The sequence below is a fragment of the Solea solea genome, chromosome 17 (assembly GCF_958295425.1).
Source record: "Solea solea chromosome 17, fSolSol10.1, whole genome shotgun sequence".
Classification (NCBI taxonomy): Eukaryota; Metazoa; Chordata; class Actinopteri; order Pleuronectiformes; family Soleidae; genus Solea; species Solea solea.
In genome coordinates this window covers 276,245-301,906 of record NC_081150.1, presented here as the reverse complement: position 1 = coordinate 301,906, position 25,662 = coordinate 276,245, and the positions used below count along the sequence as shown (strand labels likewise).

The 25,662-nt window shown below is 34.1% G+C and overlaps 2 protein-coding genes across 3 annotated transcripts in view; one reads left to right on the top strand and one right to left on the bottom strand.

The window, feature by feature from the left end:
- The window catches only part of rev3l (REV3 like, DNA directed polymerase zeta catalytic subunit), a 51,329-nt gene extending 49,473 nt beyond the window's left edge, over positions 1-1,856 (top strand). Inside the window, exons 32-33 of one of the 2 annotated variants that reach the window (XM_058614316.1) lie at positions 392-556; positions 704-1,856. In XM_058614316.1, coding sequence (XP_058470299.1) covers positions 392-532 — 141 coding nt within the window. In that variant the 3' untranslated portion in view covers positions 533-556; positions 704-1,856. Of the gene's footprint in view, positions 1-391 lie in introns of both variants that reach the window. The other variant, XM_058614315.1, reaches the window with a different exon arrangement.
- Positions 1,857-2,044: 188 nt separating this feature from the next.
- Positions 2,045-25,662, bottom strand: part of mfsd4b (major facilitator superfamily domain containing 4B) — a 30,636-nt gene continuing 7,018 nt past the window's right edge. The window contains exon 4 of the mRNA XM_058614317.1: positions 2,045-3,746. Coding sequence (XP_058470300.1) covers positions 2,491-3,746 — 1,256 coding nt within the window. The 3' untranslated portion in view covers positions 2,045-2,490. The remainder of the gene's footprint in view (positions 3,747-25,662) is intronic.

Genomic DNA, 25,662 nt, shown 5'->3' with positions numbered 1-25,662 from the left:
ACGTTCTTTAAGTGAAAGAATATTTAGTTTATCTTAAAATCTGCCCACGTGAGCTGATACTAAAATGGAACGCATGTTGAGTTGTTATTATAATGAAAAGCCACGCACCGGAGCACTGTGTTTGTATTTATGTGGCACTTTTGTAGTCATGACGACCACATACAGCAGATCTAGGTTCATACGCGAGCCGCCTGGGGTTCAGTGTCTCACTCACATCAGCAGGTGCAAAATGAAGCTCCTCCTCCTTTCCACTGCTTATGTTTCAAATGTGGGTACCAATGTTTTTTTTAATCTGAGCTCATGCCCAGATTAAAAGAGTGTGAATATGAAGGCAGAGATCTGCTCACGTGACTGTGTGTGACTGTGTGTGTGTGTGTGTGTGTTCCTGCAGATGTGCAGGAACTGCAGTGGCAGTGCGGAGCGTCAGGTTCCCTGCGTGTCCCTGGACTGTCCGGTCCTCTACAAGCTGGCCCGGGTCAACAGACAGCTCTCTAAGGCTCCGTACCTCCGACAGCTGCTGGAGCAGTTCTGATTGGCTGGTGCCGCCGACTGATTGGTGCTTACTTTTGACTTTTGTCCCGTCCGTCTACATTCTCGTTGTTGGATTGTCAGTTCATTTGTTCTCGTTGAAATGGTGCTTTGATTGAACCCTGTTGGGTTTTTGCTGTTATTGTTATACAAGTGTTCCTCTGTTCTGTTTCAGCTCATGTTTGGTTCTCCAGGCTGAAGCCAGGCTGCTCTCTCTGTGTGTGTGTGTGTGTGTGTGTGATGTCTTGGCTGTCGTGGAGCTCAGTGCAGACGTCTGCAGTTCACACAGTTTGGAGTTTAAGGAGCTCCACTTTGAGAAAGTGTCATTGACTTGAGTGCAGTGGTGTAAATACAGCATGTGTTGTTTGTGTGCAGCTCCATCTGTAATCTCACTGATGCTCTGAATCTCATCTGCCACTTTTTATTCACTGAATCTTGATTGTATTGATGTCCAGTTTGACAGATTTGACACATCGGTGAGTGCAAACTGATGTTGAATTTCTTTTTTTTTTATCTGGGACTGTTGCAATACTGTATTTTCATAATTTATGTCATGAAGAGTATTATTTCCTTGTGCATATGCTTTCATGTACATTTCCAATGTTCTGTGCAAAAAAAGACGACAAAATCTGTTTTGACTTCAGTTCTCATACATGTGTACATGTACATATGTATACATATGTACATGTACACATGGAGCTGTGTATTTGTAGAAATGTAAAAAGTGACAATGAAGGAGGTGTTTGTGTTTTTAATGGACATTGCTGTGGGTGAAAGGTTGAGATTGAGATAATAAAAGTCATTGTATTTAAAAAAAATCATTTGTTATTTTTCCTTTAAACTCCTCAAACATCACAGTAAAGACATGATTGACTTAAAAACCCACATGACAGGACACAAACAATCAAGTTTAAAACGTGTACAAAAAATGCAACAAGAATTTCATCCAAATCACCAGCAGAAGTGCAAAATAAAATCAAAGTTGTCATGATATGAGAAGTGTGCGCTCGACTCATTCACTCGACTCACGCTTCCTTTGGCAAGGCACTAAATCTCTACCAGTCCTAATACTCGCAGTGCCGCGTGCAGGAATGACGTCACCGCTGCCTTGGTCGCACACCTCTAACATTTGACAATCACATGATTGTAGATTTTACACCATGGATTTGTGTAGTTACAGCCAAAATGGTGTCAACACCAGGGCTTTTATTCTGAAAAAAAGGCACTTAATGTTGAGTCGGCGCTTGACTTGTCGGCTCATGTTGAATTGAAGTGTTTTGTCGGTGGAAGCTGAAACTTTGACTAAAGGTGAATCATATGTGTTCTGATGCCGCTACAGAGACAGAGTCGCATTCAGAGGAACATTCAGAGGAACATTCAGAGGAACATTCAGAGGAATCCCTGGAAAGACTGTTTGAGGACAAACATCTGAGCGACTGAGCAAAGGTAACGCAATCATCGAGAGAAAATGTGGACCAGAGTCACACCCGTTGTAAACGTGTAACTATGGAATTTAAGTGGACGATTAGGTGTGAACGCACCCTAATCTCTTTATTGATCTTCAGAAACAGAAGCTGTCGAAGGGAATTTAGCTCTCGAGAAAAACACTCTCCTCCACAAGAGCAAAGCTGATGATGACTGTGACCGTTCATGCCCACATATTCATCCTTCCTGCACCCATGAAACGTGTCTTTTATTACTTTGCTGTAACGAGGCGTGTCAATAAAATAAATGTGTAAAATGGAAGTGGTTCTTATCTTACAATAGACATTATTGTAGTGACATGTTCCACACGGTGGTTTCTCTGCAGGTTTGTGCTCATATAATAATGTAATGTCTTATCTTTGAATCCTTCACATTATCATTTTCACAGTTTCACAGTCGGCTAATGTTTCAGTTCTTCCCGAGATGAGTTTCTCAGCTGCCTACGATCAGAACTCCATGTGCATGTATTCAGACGTCTCAGTCTCTCTTCTCTCTGTTAGCGGAGAGCAGCAGCAGTTTCCTTCTGGGCGAGTTTCCACCAGAGAACGAAACTGTCAGAGGCTGCGACGCCGCCACGCAGCTCGCCGTCACGTCGAGAGGAGACGCCGTCTTATCGGGCGAACTTACAAGACTCGCCGTGTCGTCCATCTCGATCACCTCAAAGTCTGCGTCGTTCCACTGATCTGCCTCAGTGTCCTCCTCCTCCTCCTCCTCATCTTCATCTTTGGCTCCCGAGTCCAGCAGCGCCTGGCAAAATTCGCTGTCGTCGGCGTCAGGTCGGCCCCTAATGCAGGTTTTCCTGCTCTGGCCACTGGGAGTGGAAGCCAGCTTGTAAATGACGGGGAAGAGGATGGAGGTGATTGTGGCCATGATGAGTGACAGGTACATGAGGAGAGGGTGCTCACTGAACTTCCCCAGCAGGAAGCCTAGAACTGTGGGCAGCACCATTTCACCCAGCGCGGCACCCACCACCAACACAGACGCCACGTTGCCCGTCACCGTGGTGTACTGCTCCAACCAGGACATACCACTGGGGAAAGTGGTGGCCATGGACGCTCCGTAGAGGGCGCTGCAGGACCACATCACCACCTTCTCCCTGCTGAAGAGGCAGTGCAGCAGAGAGGAGACAGTGCAGCCCACCAGGCTGAGCAGGATCAGGGTGCCAGGGTACAAACAGGCCACTAAGAAGATGGCCAACCCGCGAAAGACGGCAAACATAGCCCAGAACAGTGAGTTGAGCCCGGCGGCCTCCGCCTGAGGCATGTGTGCGTAGTCCTTGGCGTAGTTGTAGATGAAGGAGCCGTACATCACCTCAGCTCCGACGTAGAAGAAATAAAAAAAGGCCAGCAGAACAACAACAGCTTTATGGTGTTTGGCCACTGGGCGCTTTCCTGGTGTCGTGCGTGCTTTGTCATAGGACACGCTGGTGCACGTGAAGAGGAGGAAGAAGAGGAACGCCACCAGTCCAAGAAAGGTGCCAATCACGATGTAGGCCCACATGGATCCAAGACTGCTGTTGATGTAGCAGAGAAATTTGGGATCATTGGAAGTTGTGATGGCAGGAAGTGTGGAGTTGGTTGCCATGGTTTCCATGCTGCTGTTCCCATCAAGGCCAAACAGCAGCTTGGCAATGATTGGAGACACAAAGGCTCCAGCTGCCCAGCTGAAGTGCATCGCCTGCATAGACGGCCCCGCCTGCTCTCCCCATACGTTTAATATGAACACATTACCACCTACAGGAAGAGCACAGAGACACTGGTTCAACAAACAATGGGTTCAAATTAATACGTTTTCCAATTCATAGAAAGTTTTCCATAGGCCACATCGGTTACAGGTTCTGATGCTTGTAAAAAATGATTCTCCAAAGTTTAAAAATGAAAGTATTTACTATTTATTCCTTCCATTCTATTCTGTAAACTTATGACACTTTTGTCAAATTTTGGACGACATACTAAAGTATGACATTTATGTCAAATTTTGGACGACATACTAAACTATGACATTTTTGTCACATTTTGGACGACATACTAAACTGTCACATTTTAGACGACATACTTAACTATGACATTTTTGTCAAATTTTGGACGACATACTAAACTATGACATTCATGTCAAATTTTGGACGACATACTTAACTATGACATTTTTGTCCAATTTCGGACGACATACTAAACTATGACATTTTTGTCACTTTTTGGACGACATACTTAACTGACATTTTTGTGAAATTTCGGACGACATACTAAACCATGACATTTTTGTCAAATTTCGGACGACATACTAAACTATGACATTTTTGTCACATTTCGGACGACATACTAAACCATGACATTTTTGTCAAATTTCGGACGACATACTAAACTATGACATTTTTGTCAAATTTTGGACGACATACTAAACTATGACATTTATGTCAAATTTTGGACGACATACTAAACTATGACATTTATGTCAAATTTTGGACGACATACTAAACTGACATTTTTGTCACATTTTGAAAGACATACTAAACTATGACATTTGGTCACATTTCGGACGACATACTAAACTATGACATTTTGGTCACATTTCGGACGACATACTAAACCATGACATTTTTGTCAAATTTCGGACGACATACTAAACTATGACATTTTTGTCAAATTTTGGACGACATACTTAACTATGACATTTTTGTCAAATTTTGGACGACATACTTAACTATGACATTTTTGTCACATTTTGGACGACATACTAAACTATGACACTTTTGTCAAATTTTGGACGACATACTAAACTATGACATTTTTGTCACATTTTGGACGTAATACTAAACTATGACACTTGTCAAATTTTGGACGACATACTAAACTATGACATTTTTGTCACATTTTGGACGACATACTAAACTATGACATTTTTGTCAAATTTTGGACGACATACTAAACTGTCACATTTTAGACGACATACTTAACTATGACATTTTTGTCAAATTTTGGACGACATACTTAACTATGACATTTTTGTCAAATTTTGGACGACATACTTAACTATGACATTTTTGTCCAATTTCGGACGACATACTAAACTATGACATTTTTGTCACTTTTTGGACGACATACTTAACTGACATTTTTGTGAAATTTCGGACAACATACTAAACCATGACATTTTTGTCAAATTTCGGACGACATACTAAACTATGACATTTTTGTCAAATTTTGGACGACATACTAAACTATGACATTTTTGTCACATTTTAGACGACATACTTAACTATGACATTTTTGTCAAATTTTGGACGACATACTAAACTATGACACTTTTGTCAAATTTTGGACGACATACTAAACTATGACATTTTTGTCCAATTTTGGACGACATACTAAACTATGACATTTTTGTCACATTTTAGACGACATACTTAACTATGACATTTTTGTCACATTTTGGACGACATACTAAACTATGACACTTTTGTCAAATTTTGGACGACATACTAAAGTATGACATTTTTGTCCAATTTTGGACGACATACTAAACTATGACATTTTTGTCACATTTCGGACGACATACTAAACTATGACATTTTTGTCACATTTTGGACGACATACTAAACCATGACATTTTTGTCAAATTTCGGACGACATACTAAACTATGACATTTTTGTCAAATTTTGGACGACATACTAAACTATGACATTTTTGTCACATTTTAGACGACATACTTAACTATGACATTTTTGTCACATTTTGGACGACATACTAAACTATGACACTTTTGTCAAATTTTGGACGACATACTAAAGTATGACATTTTTGTCACATTTTGGACGTCATACTAAACTATGACACTTGTCAAATTTTGGACGACATACTAAACTATGACATTTTTGTCAAATTTTGGACGACATACTAAACTGTGACATTTTTGTCACATTTTAGACGACATACTTAACTATGACATTTTTGTCAAATTTTGGGCGACATACTAAACTATGACATTTATGTCAAATTTTGGACGACATACTAAACTATGACATTTTTGTCCAATTTCGGACGACATACTAAACTATGACATTTTTGTCACTTTTTGGACGACATACTTAACTGACATTTTTGTGAAATTTCGGACGACATACTAAACCATGACATTTTTGTCAAATTTCGGATGACATACTAAACTATGACACTTGTCAAATTTTGGACGACATACTAAAGTATGACATTTTTGTCACATTTTGGACGACATACTAAACTATGACACTTTTGTCAAATTTTGGACGACATACTAAAGTATGACATTTTTGTCCAATTTTGGACGACATACTAAACTATGACATTTTTGTCACATTTCGGACGACATACTAAACTATGACATTTTTGTCACATTTTGGACGACATACTTAACTATGAGATTTTTGTCAAATTTTGGACGACATACTAAACTATGACATTTATGTCCAATTTTGGACGACATACTAAACTATGACATTTATGTCCAATTTTGGACGACATACTAAACTATGACATTTTTGTCACATTTCGGACGACATACTAAACTATGACATTTTTGTCACATTTCAGACGACATACTAAACTATGACATTTTTGTCACATTTCGGACGACATACTAAACTATGACATTTATGTCAAATTTTGGACGACATACTAAACTATGACATTTTTGTCACATTTTGGACGACATATGAAACTATGACATTTTTGTCAAATTTCGGACGACATACTAAACTATGACATTTTTGTCACATTCGGACGACATACTAAACTATGACATTTATGTCAAATTTTGGACGACATACTAAACTATGACATTTTTGTCACATTTCGGACGACATACTAAACTATGACATTTTTGTCACATTTCGGACGACATACTAAACTATGACATTTTTGTCACATTTCGGACGACATACTAAACTATGACATTTTTGTCACATTTCGGACGACATACTAAACTATGACATTTTTGTGAAATTTTGGGCGACATACTAAACTATGACATTTTTGTCACATTTTAGACGACATACTTAACTATGACATTTTTGTCACATTTTGGACGACATACTAAACTATGACACTTTTGTCAAATTTTGGACGACATACTTAACTATGACATTTTTGTCAAATTTTGGGCGACATACTAAACTATGACATTTATGTCAAATTTTGGGCGACATACTAAACCATGACACTTGTCAAATTTTGGACGACATACTAAACTATGACATTTTTGTCACATTTTGGACGACATACTAAACTATGACATTTTTGTCAAATTTTGGACGACATACTAAACTATGACATTTTTGTCACATTTTGGACGACATACTAAACTATGACATTTTTGTCAAATTTTGGACGACATACTAAACTGTGACATTTTTGTCACATTTTAGACGACATACTTAACTATGACATTTTTGTCAAATTTTGGACGACATACTAAACTATGACATTTATGTCAAATTTTGGACGATATACTTAACTATGACATTTTTGTCCAATTTCGGACGACATACTAAACTATGACATTTTTGTCAAATTTTGGACGACATACTAAACTGTGACATTTTTGTCACATTTTAGACGACATACTTAACTATGACATTTTTGTCAAATTTTGGACGATATACTTAACTATGACATTTTTGTCCAATTTCGGACGACATACTAAACTATGACATTTTTGTCACTTTTTGGACGACATACTTAACTGACATTTTTGTGAAATTTCGGACGACATACTAAACCATGACATTTTTGTCAAATTTCGGACGACATACTAAACTATGACATTTTTGTCAAATTTCGGACGACATACTTAACTGACATTTTTGTCAAATTTCGGACGACATACTAAACTATGACATTTTTGTGAAATTTCGGACGACATACTAAACCATGACATTTTTGTCAAATTTCGGACGACATACTAAACTATGACATTTTTGTCAAATTTTGGACGACATACTAAACCATGACATTTTTGTCACATTTCGGACGACATACTAAACCATGACATTTTTGTCAAATTTCGGACAACATACTAAACTATGACATTTTTGTCAAATTTTGGACGACATACTAACCTATGACATTTTTGTCACATTTTAGACGACATACTTAACTATGACATTTTTGTCACATTTTGGACGACATACTTAACTATGACACTTTTGTCAAATTTTGGACGACATACTAAAGTATGACATTTTTGTCACATTTTGGACGTCATACTAAACTATGACACTTGTCAAATTTTGGACGACATACTAAACTATGACATTTTTGTCACATTTTGGACGACATACTAAACTATGACATTTTTGTCACATTTTGGACAACATACTAAACTATGACATTTTTGTGAAATTTCGGACGACATACTAAACCATGACATTTTTGTCAAATTTCGGACGACATACTAAACTATGACATTTTTGTCACTTTTTGGATGACATACTTAACTGACATTTTTGTGAAATTTCGGACGACATACTAAACCATGACATTTTTGTCAAATTTCGGACGACATACTAAACTATGACATTTTTGTCAAATTTCGGACGACATACTTAACTGACATTTTTGTCAAATTTCGGACGACATACTAAACCATGACATTTTTGTCAAATTTCGGACGACATACTAAACTATGACATTTTTGTCAAATTTTGGACGACATACTAAACTATGACATTTTTGTCACATTTTAGACGACATACTTAACTATGACATTTTTGTCAAATTTTGGACGACATACTAAACTATGACACTTTTGTCAAATTTTGGACGATATACTAAAGTATGACATTTTTGTCCAATTTTGGACGACATACTAAACTATGACATTTTTGTCACATTTTAGACGACATACTTAACTATGACATTTTTGTCACATTTTAGACGACATACTTAACTATGACATTTTTGTCACATTTTGGACGACATACTAAACTATGACACTTTTGTCAAATTTTGGACGACATACTAAAGTATGACATTTTTGTCCAATTTTGGACGACATACTAAACTATGACATTTTTGTCACATTTCGGACGACATACTAAACTATGACATTTTTGTCACATTTTGGACGACATACTAAACCATGACATTTTTGTCACATTTCGGACGACATACTAAACTATGACATTTTTGTCAAATTTTGGACGACATACTAAACTATGACATTTTTGTCACATTTTAGACGACATACTTAACTATGACATTTTTGTCACATTTTGGACGACATACTAAACCATGACACTTTTGTCAAATTTTGGACGACATACTAAAGTATGACATTTTTGTCACATTTTGGACGTCATACTAAACTATGACACTTGTCAAATTTTGGACGACATACTAAACTGACATTTTTGTGAAATTTCGGACGACATACTAAACCATGACATTTTTGTCAAATTTCGGATGACATACTAAACTATGACACTTGTCAAATTTTGGACGACATACTAAAGTATGACATTTTTGTCACATTTTGGACGACATACTAAACTATGACGCTTTTGTCAAATTTTGGACGACATACTAAAGTATGACATTTTTGTCCAATTTTGGACGACATACTAAACTATGACATTTTTGTCACATTTCGGACGACATACTAAACTATGACATTTTTGTCACATTTTGGACGACATACTTAACTATGAGATTTTTGTCAAATTTTGGACGACATACTAAACTATGACATTTTTGTCACATTTTGGACGACATATGAAACTATGACATTTTTGTCAAATTTCGGACGACATACTAAACTATGACATTTTTGTCACATTCGGACGACATACTAAACTATGACATTTATGTCAAATTTTGGACGACATACTAAACTATGACATTTTTGTCACATTTCGGACGACATACTAAACTATGACATTTTTGTCAAATTTTGGGCGACATACTAAACTATGACATTTTTGTCACATTTTAGACGACATACTTAACTATGACATTTTTGTCACATTTTGGACGACATACTAAACTATGACACTTTTGTCAAATTTTGGACGACATACTAAAGTATGACATTTTTGTCACATTTTGGACGTCATACTAAACTATGACACTTTTGTCAAATTTTGGACGACGTACTAAAGTATGACATTTTTGTCCAATTTTGGACGACATACTAAACTATGACATTTTTGTCACATTTCGGACGACATACTAAACTATGACATTTTTGTCACATTTTGGACGACATACTTAACTATGAGATTTTTGTCAAATTTTGGACGACATACTAAACTATGACATTTATGTCCAATTTTGGACGACATACTAAACTATGACATTTATGTCCAATTTTGGACGACATACTAAACTATGACATTTTTGTCACATTTCGGACGACATACTAAACTATGACATTTTTGTCACATTTCAGACGACATACTAAACTATGACATTTTTGTCACATTTCGGACGACATACTAAACTATGACATTTATGTCAAATTTTGGACGACATACTAAACTATGACATTTTTGTCACATTTTGGACGACATATGAAACTATGACATTTTTGTCAAATTTCGGACGACATACTAAACTATGACATTTTTGTCACATTCGGACGACATACTAAACTATGACATTTATGTCAAATTTTGGACGACATACTAAACTATGACATTTTTGTCACATTTCGGACGACATACTAAACTATGACATTTTTGTCACATTTCGGACGACATAGGACGACATACTAAACTATGACATTTTTGTCACATTTCGGACGACATACTAAACTATGACATTTTTGTCAAATTTTGGGCGACATACTAAACTATGACATTTTTGTCACATTTTAGACGACATACTTAACTATGACATTTTTGTCACATTTTGGACGACATACTAAACTATGACACTTTTGTCAAATTTTGGACGACATACTAAAGTATGACATTTTTGTCACATTTTGGACGTCATACTAAACTATGACACTTGTCAAATTTCGGACGACATACTAAACTATGACATTTTTGTCAAATTTTGGACGACATACTAAACTGTGACATTTTTGTCACATTTTAGACGACATACTTAACTATGACATTTTTGTCAAATTTTGGGCGACATACTAAACTATGACATTTATGTCAAATTTTGGACGACATACTAAACTATGACATTTTTGTCACATTTCGGACGACATACTAAACTATGACATTTTTGTCACTTTTTGGACGACATACTTAACTGACATTTTTGTGAAATTTCGGACGACATACTAAACCATGACATTTTTGTCCAATTTTGGACGACATACTAAACTATGACATTTTTGTCACATTTTGGACGTCATACTAAACTATGACACTTGTCAAATTTTGGACGACATACTAAACTATGACATTTTTGTCACATTTTGGACGACATACTAAACTATGACATTTTTGTGAAATTTTGGACGACATACTAAACTGTGACATTTTTGTCACATTTTAGACGACATACTTAACTATGACATTTTTGTCAAATTTTGGACGACATACTAAACTATGACATTTATGTCAAATTTTGGACGATATACTTAACTATGACATTTTTGTCCAATTTCGGACGACATACTAAACTATGACATTTTTGTCAAATTTTGGACGACATACTAAACTGTGACATTTTTGTCACATTTTAGACGACATACTTAACTATGACATTTTTGTCAAATTTTGGACGATATACTTAACTATGACATTTTTGTCCAATTTCGGACGACATACTAAACTATGACATTTTTGTCACTTTTTGGACGACATACTTAACTGACATTTTTGTGAAATTTCGGACGACATACTAAACCATGACATTTTTGTCAAATTTCGGACGACATACTAAACTATGACATTTTTGTCAAATTTCGGACGACATACTTAACTGACATTTTTGTCAAATTTCGGACGACATACTAAACTATGACATTTTTGTGAAATTTCGGACGACATACTAAACCATGACATTTTTGTCAAATTTCGGACGACATACTAAACTATGACATTTTTGTCAAATTTTGGACGACATACTAAACCATGACATTTTTGTCACATTTCGGACGACATACTAAACCATGACATTTTTGTCAAATTTCGGACAACATACTAAACTATGACATTTTTGTCAAATTTTGGACGACATACTAAACTATGACATTTTTGTCACATTTTAGACGACATACTTAACTATGACATTTTTGTCACATTTTGGACGACATACTTAACTATGACACTTTTGTCAAATTTTGGACGACATACTAAAGTATGACATTTTTGTCACATTTTGGACGTCATACTAAACTATGACACTTGTCAAATTTTGGACGACATACTAAACTATGACATTTTTGTCACATTTTGGACGACATACTAAACTATGACATTTTTGTCACATTTTGGACAACATACTAAACTATGACATTTTTGTGAAATTTCGGACGACATACTAAACCATGACATTTTTGTCAAATTTCTGACGACATACTAAACTATGACATTTTTGTCACTTTTTGGACGACATACTTAACTGACATTTTTGTGAAATTTCGGACGACATACTAAACCATGACATTTTTGTCAAATTTCGGACGACATACTAAACTATGACATTTATGTCCAATTTTGGACGACATACTAAACTATGACATTTTTGTCACTTTTTGGACGACATACTTAACTGACATTTTTGTGAAATTTCGGACAACATACTAAACCATGACATTTTTGTCAAATTTCGGACGACATACTAAACTATGACATTTTTGTCAAATTTTGGACGACATACTAAACTATGACATTTTTGTCACATTTTAGACGACATACTTAACTATGACATTTTTGTCAAATTTTGGACGACATACTAAACTATGACACTTTTGTCAAATTTTGGACGACATACTAAACTATGACATTTTTGTCCAATTTTGGACGACATACTAAACTATGACATTTTTGTCACATTTTAGACGACATACTTAACTATGACATTTTTGTCACATTTTGGACGACATACTAAACTATGACACTTTTGTCAAATTTTGGACGACATACTAAAGTATGACATTTTTGTCCAATTTTGGACGACATACTAAACTATGACATTTTTGTCACATTTCGGACGACATACTAAACTATGACATTTTTGTCACATTTTGGACGACATACTAAACCATGACATTTTTGTCAAATTTCGGACGACATACTAAACTATGACATTTTTGTCAAATTTTGGACGACATACTAAACTATGACATTTTTGTCACATTTTAGACGACATACTTAACTATGACATTTTTGTCACATTTTGGACGACATACTAAACTATGACACTTTTGTCAAATTTTGGACGACATACTAAAGTATGACATTTTTGTCACATTTTGGACGTCATACTAAACTATGACACTTGTCAAATTTTGGACGACATACTAAACTATGACATTTTTGTCAAATTTTGGACGACATACTAAACTGTGACATTTTTGTCACATTTTAGACGACATACTTAACTATGACATTTTTGTCCAATTTCGGACGACATACTAAACTATGACATTTTTGTCACTTTTTGGACGACATACTTAACTGACATTTTTGTCCAATTTCGGACGACATACTAAACTATGACATTTTTGTCACTTTTTGGACGACATACTTAACTGACATTTTTGTGAAATTTCGGACGACATACTAAACCATGACATTTTTGTCAAATTTCGGATGACATACTAAACTATGACACTTGTCAAATTTTGGACGACATACTAAAGTATGACATTTTTGTCACATTTTGGACGACATACTAAACTATGACACTTTTGTCAAATTTTGGACGACATACTAAAGTATGACATTTTTGTCCAATTTTGGACGACATACTAAACTATGACATTTTTGTCACATTTCGGACGACATACTAAACTATGACATTTTTGTCACATTTTGGACGACATACTTAACTATGAGATTTTTGTCAAATTTTGGACGACATACTAAACTATGACATTTATGTCCAATTTTGGACGACATACTAAACTATGACATTTATGTCCAATTTTGGACGACATACTAAACTATGACATTTTTGTCACATTTCGGACGACATACTAAACTATGACATTTTTGTCACATTTCAGACGACATACTAAACTATGACATTTTTGTCACATTTCGGACGACATACTAAACTATGACATTTATGTCAAATTTTGGACGACATACTAAACTATGACATTTTTGTCACATTTTGGACGACATATGAAACTATGACATTTTTGTCAAATTTCGGACGACATACTAAACTATGACATTTTTGTCACATTCGGACGACATACTAAACTATGACATTTATGTCAAATTTTGGACGACATACTAAACTATGACATTTTTGTCACATTTCGGACGACATACTAAACTATGACATTTTTGTCACATTTCGGACGACATACTAAACTATGACATTTTTGTCACATTTCGGACGACATACTAAACTATGACATTTTTGTCACATTTCGGACGACATACTAAACTATGACATTTTTGTGAAATTTTGGGCGACATACTAAACTATGACATTTTTGTCACATTTTAGACGACATACTTAACTATGACATTTTTGTCACATTTTGGACGACATACTAAACTATGACACTTTTGTCAAATTTTGGACGACATACTAAAGTATGACATTTTTGTCACATTTTGGACGTCATACTAAACTATGACACTTGTCAAATTTTGGACGACATACTAAACTATGACATTTTTGTCAAATTTTGGACGACATACTAAACTGTGACATTTTTGTCACATTTTAGACGACATACTTAACTATGACATTTTTGTCAAATTTTGGGCGACATACTAAACTATGACATTTATGTCAAATTTTGGGCGACATACTAAACCATGACACTTGTCAAATTTTGGACGACATACTAAACTATGACATTTTTGTCACATTTTGGACGACATACTAAACTATGACATTTTTGTCAAATTTTGGACGACATACTAAACTATGACATTTTTGTCACATTTTGGACGACATACTAAACTATGACATTTTTGTCAAATTTTGGACGACATACTAAACTGTGACATTTTTGTCACATTTTAGACGACATACTTAACTATGACATTTTTGTCAAATTTTGGACGACATACTAAACTATGACATTTATGTCAAATTTTGGACGATATACTTAACTATGACATTTTTGTCCAATTTCGGACGACATACTAAACTATGACATTTTTGTCAAATTTTGGACGACATACTAAACTGTGACATTTTTGTCACATTTTAGACGACATACTTAACTATGACATTTTTGTCAAATTTTGGACGATATACTTAACTATGACATTTTTGTCCAATTTCGGACGACATACTAAACTATGACATTTTTGTCACTTTTTGGACGACATACTTAACTGACATTTTTGTGAAATTTCGGACGACATACTAAACCATGACATTTTTGTCAAATTTCGGACGACATACTAAACTATGACATTTTTGTCAAATTTCGGACGACATACTTAACTGACATTTTTGTCAAATTTCGGACGACATACTAAACTATGACATTTTTGTGAAATTTCGGACGACATACTAAACCATGACATTTTTGTCAAATTTCGGACGACATACTAAACTATGACATTTTTGTCAAATTTTGGACGACATACTAAACCATGACATTTTTGTCACATTTCGGACGACATACTAAACCATGACATTTTTGTCAAATTTCGGACAACATACTAAACTATGACATTTTTGTCAAATTTTGGACGACATACTAAACTATGACATTTTTGTCACATTTTAGACGACATACTTAACTATGACATTTTTGTCACATTTTGGACGACATACTTAACTATGACACTTTTGTCAAATTTTGGACGACATACTAAAGTATGACATTTTTGTCACATTTTGGACGTCATACTAAACTATGACACTTGTCAAATTTTGGACGACATACTAAACTATGACATTTTTGTCACATTTTGGACGACATACTAAACTATGACATTTTTGTCACATTTTGGACAACATACTAAACTATGACATTTTTGTGAAATTTCGGACGACATACTAAACCATGACATTTTTGTCAAATTTCGGACGACATACTAAACTATGACATTTTTGTCACTTTTTGGATGACATACTTAACTGACATTTTTGTGAAATTTCGGACGACATACTAAACCATGACATTTTTGTCAAATTTCGGACGACATACTAAACTATGACATTTTTGTCAAATTTCGGACGACATACTTAACTGACATTTTTGTCAAATTTCGGACGACATACTAAACCATGACATTTTTGTCAAATTTCGGACGACATACTAAACTATGACATTTTTGTCAAATTTTGGACGACATACTAAACTATGACATTTTTGTCACATTTTAGACGACATACTTAACTATGACATTTGTGTCAAATTTTGGACGACATACTAAACTATGACACTTTTGTCAAATTTTGGACGATATACTAAAGTATGACATTTTTGTCCAATTTTGGACGACATACTAAACTATGACATTTTTGTCACATTTTAGACGACATACTTAACTATGACATTTTTGTCACATTTTAGACGACATACTTAACTATGACATTTTTGTCACATTTTGGACGACATACTTAACTATGACACTTTTGTCAAATTTTGGACGACATACTAAAGTATGACATTTTTGTCCAATTTTGGACGACATACTAAACTATGACATTTTTGTCACATTTCGGACGACATACTAAACTATGACATTTTTGTCACATTTTGGACGACATACTAAACCATGACATTTTTGTCACATTTCGGACGACATACTAAACTATGACATTTTTGTCAAATTTTGGACGACATACTAAACTATGACATTTTTGTCACATTTTAGACGACATACTTAACTATGACATTTTTGTCACATTTTGGACGACATACTAAACCATGACACTTTTGTCAAATTTTGGACGACATACTAAAGTATGACATTTTTGTCACATTTTGGACGTCATACTAAACTATGACACTTGTCAAATTTTGGACGACATACTAAACTGACATTTTTGTGAAATTTCGGACGACATACTAAACCATGACATTTTTGTCAAATTTCGGATGACATACTAAACTATGACACTTGTCAAATTTTGGACGACATACTAAAGTATGACATTTTTGTCACATTTTGGACGACATACTAAACTATGACACTTTTGTCAAATTTTGGACGACATACTAAAGTATGACATTTTTGTCCAATTTTGGACGACATACTAAACTATGACATTTTTGTCACATTTCGGACGACATACTAAACTATGACATTTTTGTCACATTTTGGACGACATACTTAACTATGAGATTTTTGTCAAATTTTGGACGACATACTAAACTATGACATTTATGTCCAATTTTGGACGACATACTAAACTATGACATTTATGTCCAATTTTGGACGACATACTAAACTATGACATTTTTGTCACATTTCGGACGACATACTAAACTATGACATTTTTGTCACATTTCAGACGACATACTAAACTATGACATTTTTGTCACATTTCGGACGACATACTAAACTATGACATTTATGTCAAATTTTGGACGACATACTAAACTATGACATTTTTGTCACATTTTGGACGACATATGAAACTATGACATTTTTGTCAAATTTCGGACGACATACTAAACTATGACATTTTTGTCACATTCGGACGACATACTAAACTATGACATTTATGTCAAATTTTGGACGACATACTAAACTATGACATTTTTGTCACATTTCGGACGACATACTAAACTATGACATTTTTGTCAAATTTTGGGCGACATACTAAACTATGACATTTTTGTCACATTTTAGACGACATACTTAACTATGACATTTTTGTCACATTTTGGACGACATACTAAACTATGACACTTTTGTCAAATTTTGGACGACATACTAAAGTATGACATTTTTGTCACATTTTGGACGTCATACTAAACTATGACACTTTTGTCAAATTTTGGACGACGTACTAAAGTATGACATTTTTGTCCAATTTTGGACGACATACTAAACTATGACATTTTTGTCACATTTCGGACGACATACTAAACTATGACATTTTTGTCACATTTTGGACGACATACTTAACTATGAGATTTTTGTCAAATTTTGGACGACATACTAAACTATGACATTTATGTCCAATTTTGGACGACATACTAAACTATGACATTTATGTCCAATTTTGGACGACATACTAAACTATGACATTTTTGTCACATTTCGGACGACATACTAAACTATGACATTTTTGTCACATTTCAGACGACATACTAAACTATGACATTTTTGTCACATTTCGGACGACATACTAAACTATGACATTTATGTCAAATTTTGGACGACATACTAAACTATGACATTTTTGTCACATTTTGGACGACATATGAAACTATGACATTTTTGTCAAATTTCGGACGACATACTAAACTATGACATTTTTGTCACATTCGGACGACATACTAAACTATGACATTTATGTCAAATTTTGGACGACATACTAAACTATGACATTTTTGTCACATTTCGGACGACATACTAAACTATGACATTTTTGTCACATTTCGGACGACATAGGACGACATACTAAACTATGACATTTTTGTCACATTTCGGACGACATACTAAACTATGACATTTTTGTCAAATTTTGGGCGACATACTAAACTATGACATTTTTGTCACATTTTAGACGACATACTTAACTATGACATTTTTGTCACATTTTGGACGACATACTAAACTATGACACTTTTGTCAAATTTTGGACGACATACTAAAGTATGACATTTTTGTCACATTTTGGACGTCATACTAAACTATGACACTTGTCAAATTTCGGACGACATACTAAACTATGACATTTTTGTCAAATTTTGGACGACATACTAAACTGTGACATTTTTGTCACATTTTAGACGACATACTTAACTATGACATTTTTGTCAAATTTTGGGCGACATACTAAACTATGACATTTATGTCAAATTTTGGACGACATACTAAACTATGACATTTTTGTCACATTTCGGACGACATACTAAACTATGACATTTTTGTCACTTTTTGGACGACATACTTAACTGACATTTTTGTGAAATTTCGGACGACATACTAAACCATGACATTTTTGTCCAATTTTGGACGACATACTAAACTATGACATTTTTGTCACATTTTGGACGTCATACTAAACTATGACACTTGTCAAATTTTGGACGACATACTAAACTATGACATTTTTGTCACATTTTGGACGACATACTAAACTATGACATTTTTGTGAAATTTTGGACGACATACTAAACTGTGACATTTTTGTCACATTTTAGACGACATACTTAACTATGACATTTTTGTCAAATTTTGGACGACATACTAAACTATGACATTTATGTCAAATTTTGGACGATATACTTAACTATGACATTTTTGTCCAATTTCGGACGACATACTAAACTATGACATTTTTGTCAAATTTTGGACGACATACTAAACTGTGACATTTTTGTCACATTTTAGACGACATACTTAACTATGACATTTTTGTCAAATTTTGGACGATATACTTAACTATGACATTTTTGTCCAATTTCGGACGACATACTAAACTATGACATTTTTGTCACTTTTTGGACGACATACTTAACTGACATTTTTGTGAAATTTCGGACGACATACTAAACCATGACATTTTTGTCAAATTTCGGACGACATACTAAACTATGACATTTTTGTCAAATTTCGGACGACATACTTAACTGACATTTTTGTCAAATTTCGGACGACATACTAAACTATGACATTTTTGTGAAATTTCGGACGACATACTAAACCATGACATTTTTGTCAAATTTCGGACGACATACTAAACTATGACATTTTTGTCAAATTTTGGACGACATACTAAACCATGACATTTTTGTCACATTTCGGACGACATACTAAACCATGACATTTTTGTCAAATTTCGGACAACATACTAAACTATGACATTTTTGTCAAATTTTGGACGACATACTAAACTATGACATTTTTGTCACATTTTAGACGACATACTTAACTATGACATTTTTGTCACATTTTGGACGACATACTAAACTATGACACTTTTGTCACATTTTGGACGACATACTAAAGTATGACATTTTTGTCACATTTTGGACGTCATACTAAACTATGACACTTTTGTCAAATTTTGGACGACGTACTAAAGTATGACATTTTTGTCCAATTTTGGACGACATACTAAACTATGACATTTTTGTCACATTTCGGACGACATACTAAACTATGACATTTTTGTCACATTTTGGACGACATACTTAACTATGAGATTTTTGTCAAATTTTGGACGACATACTAAACTATGACATTTATGTCCAATTTTGGACGACATACTAAACTATGACATTTATGTCCAATTTTGGACGACATACTAAACTATGACATTTTTGTCACATTTCGGACGACATACTAAACTATGACATTTTTGTCACATTTCAGACGACATACTAAACTATGACATTTTTGTCACATTTCGGACGACATACTAAACTATGACATTTATGTCAAATTTTGGACGACATACTAAACTATGACATTTTTGTCACATTTTGGACGACATATGAAACTATGACATTTTTGTCAAATTTCGGACGACATACTAAACTATGACATTTTTGTCACATTCGGACGACATACTAAACTATGACATTTATGTCAAATTTTGGACGACATACTAAACTATGACATTTTTGTCACATTTCGGACGACATACTAAACTATGACATTTTTGTCACATTTCGGACGACATAGGACGACATACTAAACTATGACATTTTTGTCACATTTCGGACGACATACTAAACTATGACATTTTTGTCAAATTTTGGGCGACATACTAAACTATGACATTTTTGTCACATTTTAGACGACATACTTAACTATGACATTTTTGTCACATTTTGGACGACATACTAAACTATGACATTTTTGTGAAATTTCGGACGACATACTAAACCATGACATTTTTGTCAAATTTCGGACGACATACTAAACTATGACATTTTTGTCACTTTTTGGACGACATACTTAACTGACATTTTTGTGAAATTTCGGACGACATACTAAACCATGACATTTTTGTCAAATTTCGGACGACATACTAAACTATGACATTTTTGTCAAATTTCGGACGACATACTTAACTAACATTTTTGTCAAATTTCGGACGACATACTAAACCATGACATTTTTGTCAAATTTCGGACGACATACTAAACTATGACATTTTTGTCAAATTTTGGACGACATACTAAACTATGACATTTTTGTCACATTTTAGACGACATACTTAACTATGACATTTTTGTCAAATTTTGGACGACATACTAAACTATGACACTTTTGTCAAATTTTGGACGATATACTAAAGTATGACATTTTTGTCCAATTTTGGACGACATACTAAACTATGACATTTTTGTCACATTTTAGACGACATACTTAACTATGACATTTTTGTCACATTTTAGACGACATACTTAACTATGACATTTTTGTCACATTTTGGACGACATACTAAAGTATGACATTTTTGTCAAATTTCGGACGACATACTAAACTGACACTTTTGTCAAATTTTGGACGACATACTAAACTATGACATTTTTGTCACATTTCGGACGACATATGAAACTATGACATTTTTGTCAAATTTCGGACGACATACTAAACTATGACATTTTTGTCACATTTTGGACGACATACTTAACTATGACATTTTTGTCAAATTTCGGACGACATACTAAACTATGACATTTATGTCAAATTTTGGACGACATACTAAACTATGACATTTTTGTCACATTTCGGACGACATACTAAACTATGACATTTTTGTCACATTTCGGACGACATACTAAACTATGACATTTTTGTCACATTTCGGACGACATACTAAACTATGACATTTATGTCAAATTTTGGACGACTTACTAAACTATGACATTTTTGTCACATTTCGGACGACATACTAAACCATGAAATTTTTGTCAAATTTCGGACGACATACTAAACTATGACACTTGTCAAATTTTGGACGACATACTAAACTATGACATTTTTGTCACATTTTGGACGACATACTAAACTATGACACTTTTGTCAAATTTTGGACGACATACTAAACTGTGACATTTTTGTCACATTTTGGACGACATACTAAACTATGACATTTTTGTCACATTTCGGACGACATACTAAACTGTGACATTTTTGTCACATTTTGGACGACATACTAAACCATGACATTTTTGTCAAATTTCGGACAACATACTAAACTATGACATTTTTGTCATATTTTGGACGACATACTAAACTATGACATTTTTGTCACATTTTAGACGACATACTTAACTATGACATTTTTGTCACATTTTGGACGACATACTAAACTATGACACTTTTGTCAAATTTTGGACGACATACTAAAGTATGACATTTTTGTCACATTTTGGACGTCATACTAAACTATGACACTTGTCAAATTTTGGACGACATACTAAACCATGACATTTTTGTCACATTTTGGACGACATACTAAACTATGACATTTTTGTCACATTTTGGACAACATACTAAACTATGAAATTTTTCTCAAATTTCGGACAACATACTAAACTATGACATTTTTGTCACATTTCGGACGACATACTAAACTATGACATTTTTGTCAAATTTTGGACGACATACTAAACTATGACATTTGTCACATTTTGGACGACATACTAAACTATGACATTTTTGTCACATTTTGGGCGACATACTAAACTATGACTTTTTTGTCACATTTTGGACGACATACTTAACTATGACATTTTTGTCACATTTTGGACGATATATTACACTATGATAATTTGAGGAGGTTTCACGATACTATGACAGGGTAGCCTCATTCGGGACTTGAACCCACAATCCTTGACTTAGTAAAACATTGTCTTAACCATTAAGCCACAAGGGCTGGCTGCAAGAGTAACACCTGTTGTTTTTTGTCACATTTTGAACGACATACTAAGTCGTGATTTTTTTTATCATATTTTGGATGACATACTAAAGTATGACTTTTTTTTAAATCACATTTTGGACAACATATTACACTACGATAATTTCAGGAGGTTTTACAATACCATGAGTCGCAGCCTCATTCGAGGCTTGAACCCACAATCCTAGAGTTAGTAGGACAATGTCTTACCCATTAAGCCACAAGGACTGGCTGCCAGTCTAACACTGGTTGTTTTTTGTCACATTTTGGACGACATACTAAACTATGACACTTTTGTCAAATTTTGGACGACGTACTAAAGTATGACATTTTTGTCCAATTTCGACGACATACTAAACTATGACATTTTTGTCAAATTTCGGACGACATACTAAACTGACATTTTTGTCACATTTTGGACGACAAACTAAACTATGACATTTTTGTCACATTTTGGACGACATACTTAACTATGACATTTTTGTCAAATTTTGGACGACATACTAAACTATGACACTTGTCAAATTTTGAACGACATACTAAACTATGACATTTTTGTCACATTTTGGACGACATACTAAACTATGACACTTTTGTCAAATTTTGGACGACGTACTAAAGTATGACATTTTTGTCACATTTTGGACGACATACTTAACTATGACATTTTTGTCAAATTTTGGACGACATACTAAACTATGACACTTGTCAAATTTTGAACGACATACTAAACTATGACATTTTTGTCACATTTTGGACGACATACTAAACTATGACACTTTTGTCAAATTTTGGACGACGTACTAAAGTATGACATTTTTGTCAAATTTTGGACGACATACTAAACTATGACATTTTTGTCAAATTTCGGACGACATACTAAACTGACATTTTTGTCACATTTTTGACGACATACTAAACTATGACACTTTTGTCAAATTTCGGACGACATACTAAACTATGACATTTTTGTCAAATTTTGGACGACATACTAAACTATGACATTTTTGTCACATTTCGAACGACATACTAAATTATGACACTTTTGTCAAATTTTGGACGACATACTAAACTATGACATTTTTGTCACATTTTAGACGACATACTAAACTATGACATTTTTGTCAAATTTCGGACGACATACTAAACTGACATTTTTGTCACATTTTGGACGACATACTAAACTATGACACTTTTGTCAAATTTTGGACGACATACTAAACTATGACATTTTTGTCACATTTCGGACGACATACTAAACCATGAAATTTTTGTCAAATTTCGGACGACATACTAAACTATGACACTTGTCAAATTTTGGACGACATACTAAACTATGACATTTTTGTCACATTTTGGACGACATACTAAACTATGAAACTTTTGTCAAATTTTGGACGACATACTAAACTGTGACATTTTTGTCACATTTTGGACGACATACTAAACTATGACATTTTTGTCACATTTCGGACGACATACTAAACTATGACATTTTTGTCACATTTTGGACGACATACTAAACCATGACATTTTTGTCAAATTTCGGACAACATACTAAACTATGACATTTTTGTCATATTTTGGACGACATACTAAACTATGACATTTTTGTCACATTTTAGACGACATACTTAACTATGACATTTTTGTCACATTTTGGACGACATACTAAACTATGACACTTTTGTCAAATTTTGGACGACATACTAAAGTATGACATTTTTGTCACATTTTGGACGTCATACTAAACTATGACACTTGTCAAATTTTGGACGACATACTAAACCATGACATTTTTGTCACATTTTGGACGACATACTAAACTATGACATTTTTGTCACATTTTGGACAACATACTAAACTATGAAATTTTTCTCAAATTTCGGACAACATACTAAACTATGACATTTTTGTCACATTTCGGACGACATACTAAACTATGACATTTTTGTCAAATTTTGGACGACATACTAAACTATGACATTTGTCACATTTTGGACGACATACTAAACTATGACATTTTTGTCACATTTTGGGCGACATACTAAACTATGACTTTTTTGTCACATTTTGGACGACATACTTAACTATGACATTTTTGTCACATTTTGGACGATATATTACACTATGATAATTTGAGGAGGTTTCACGATACTATGACAGGGTAGCCTCATTCGGGACTTGAACCCACAATCCTTGACTTAGTAAAACATTGTCTTAACCATTAAGCCACAAGGGCTGGCTGCAAGAGTAACACCTGTTGTTTTTTGTCACATTTTGAACGACATACTAAGTCGTGATTTTTTTTATCATATTTTGGATGACATACTAAAGTATGACTTTTTTTTAAATCACATTTTGGACAACATATTACACTACGATAATTTCAGGAGGTTTTACAATACCATGAGTCGGCAGCCTCATTCGAGGCTTGAACCCACAATCCTAGAGTTAGTAGGACAA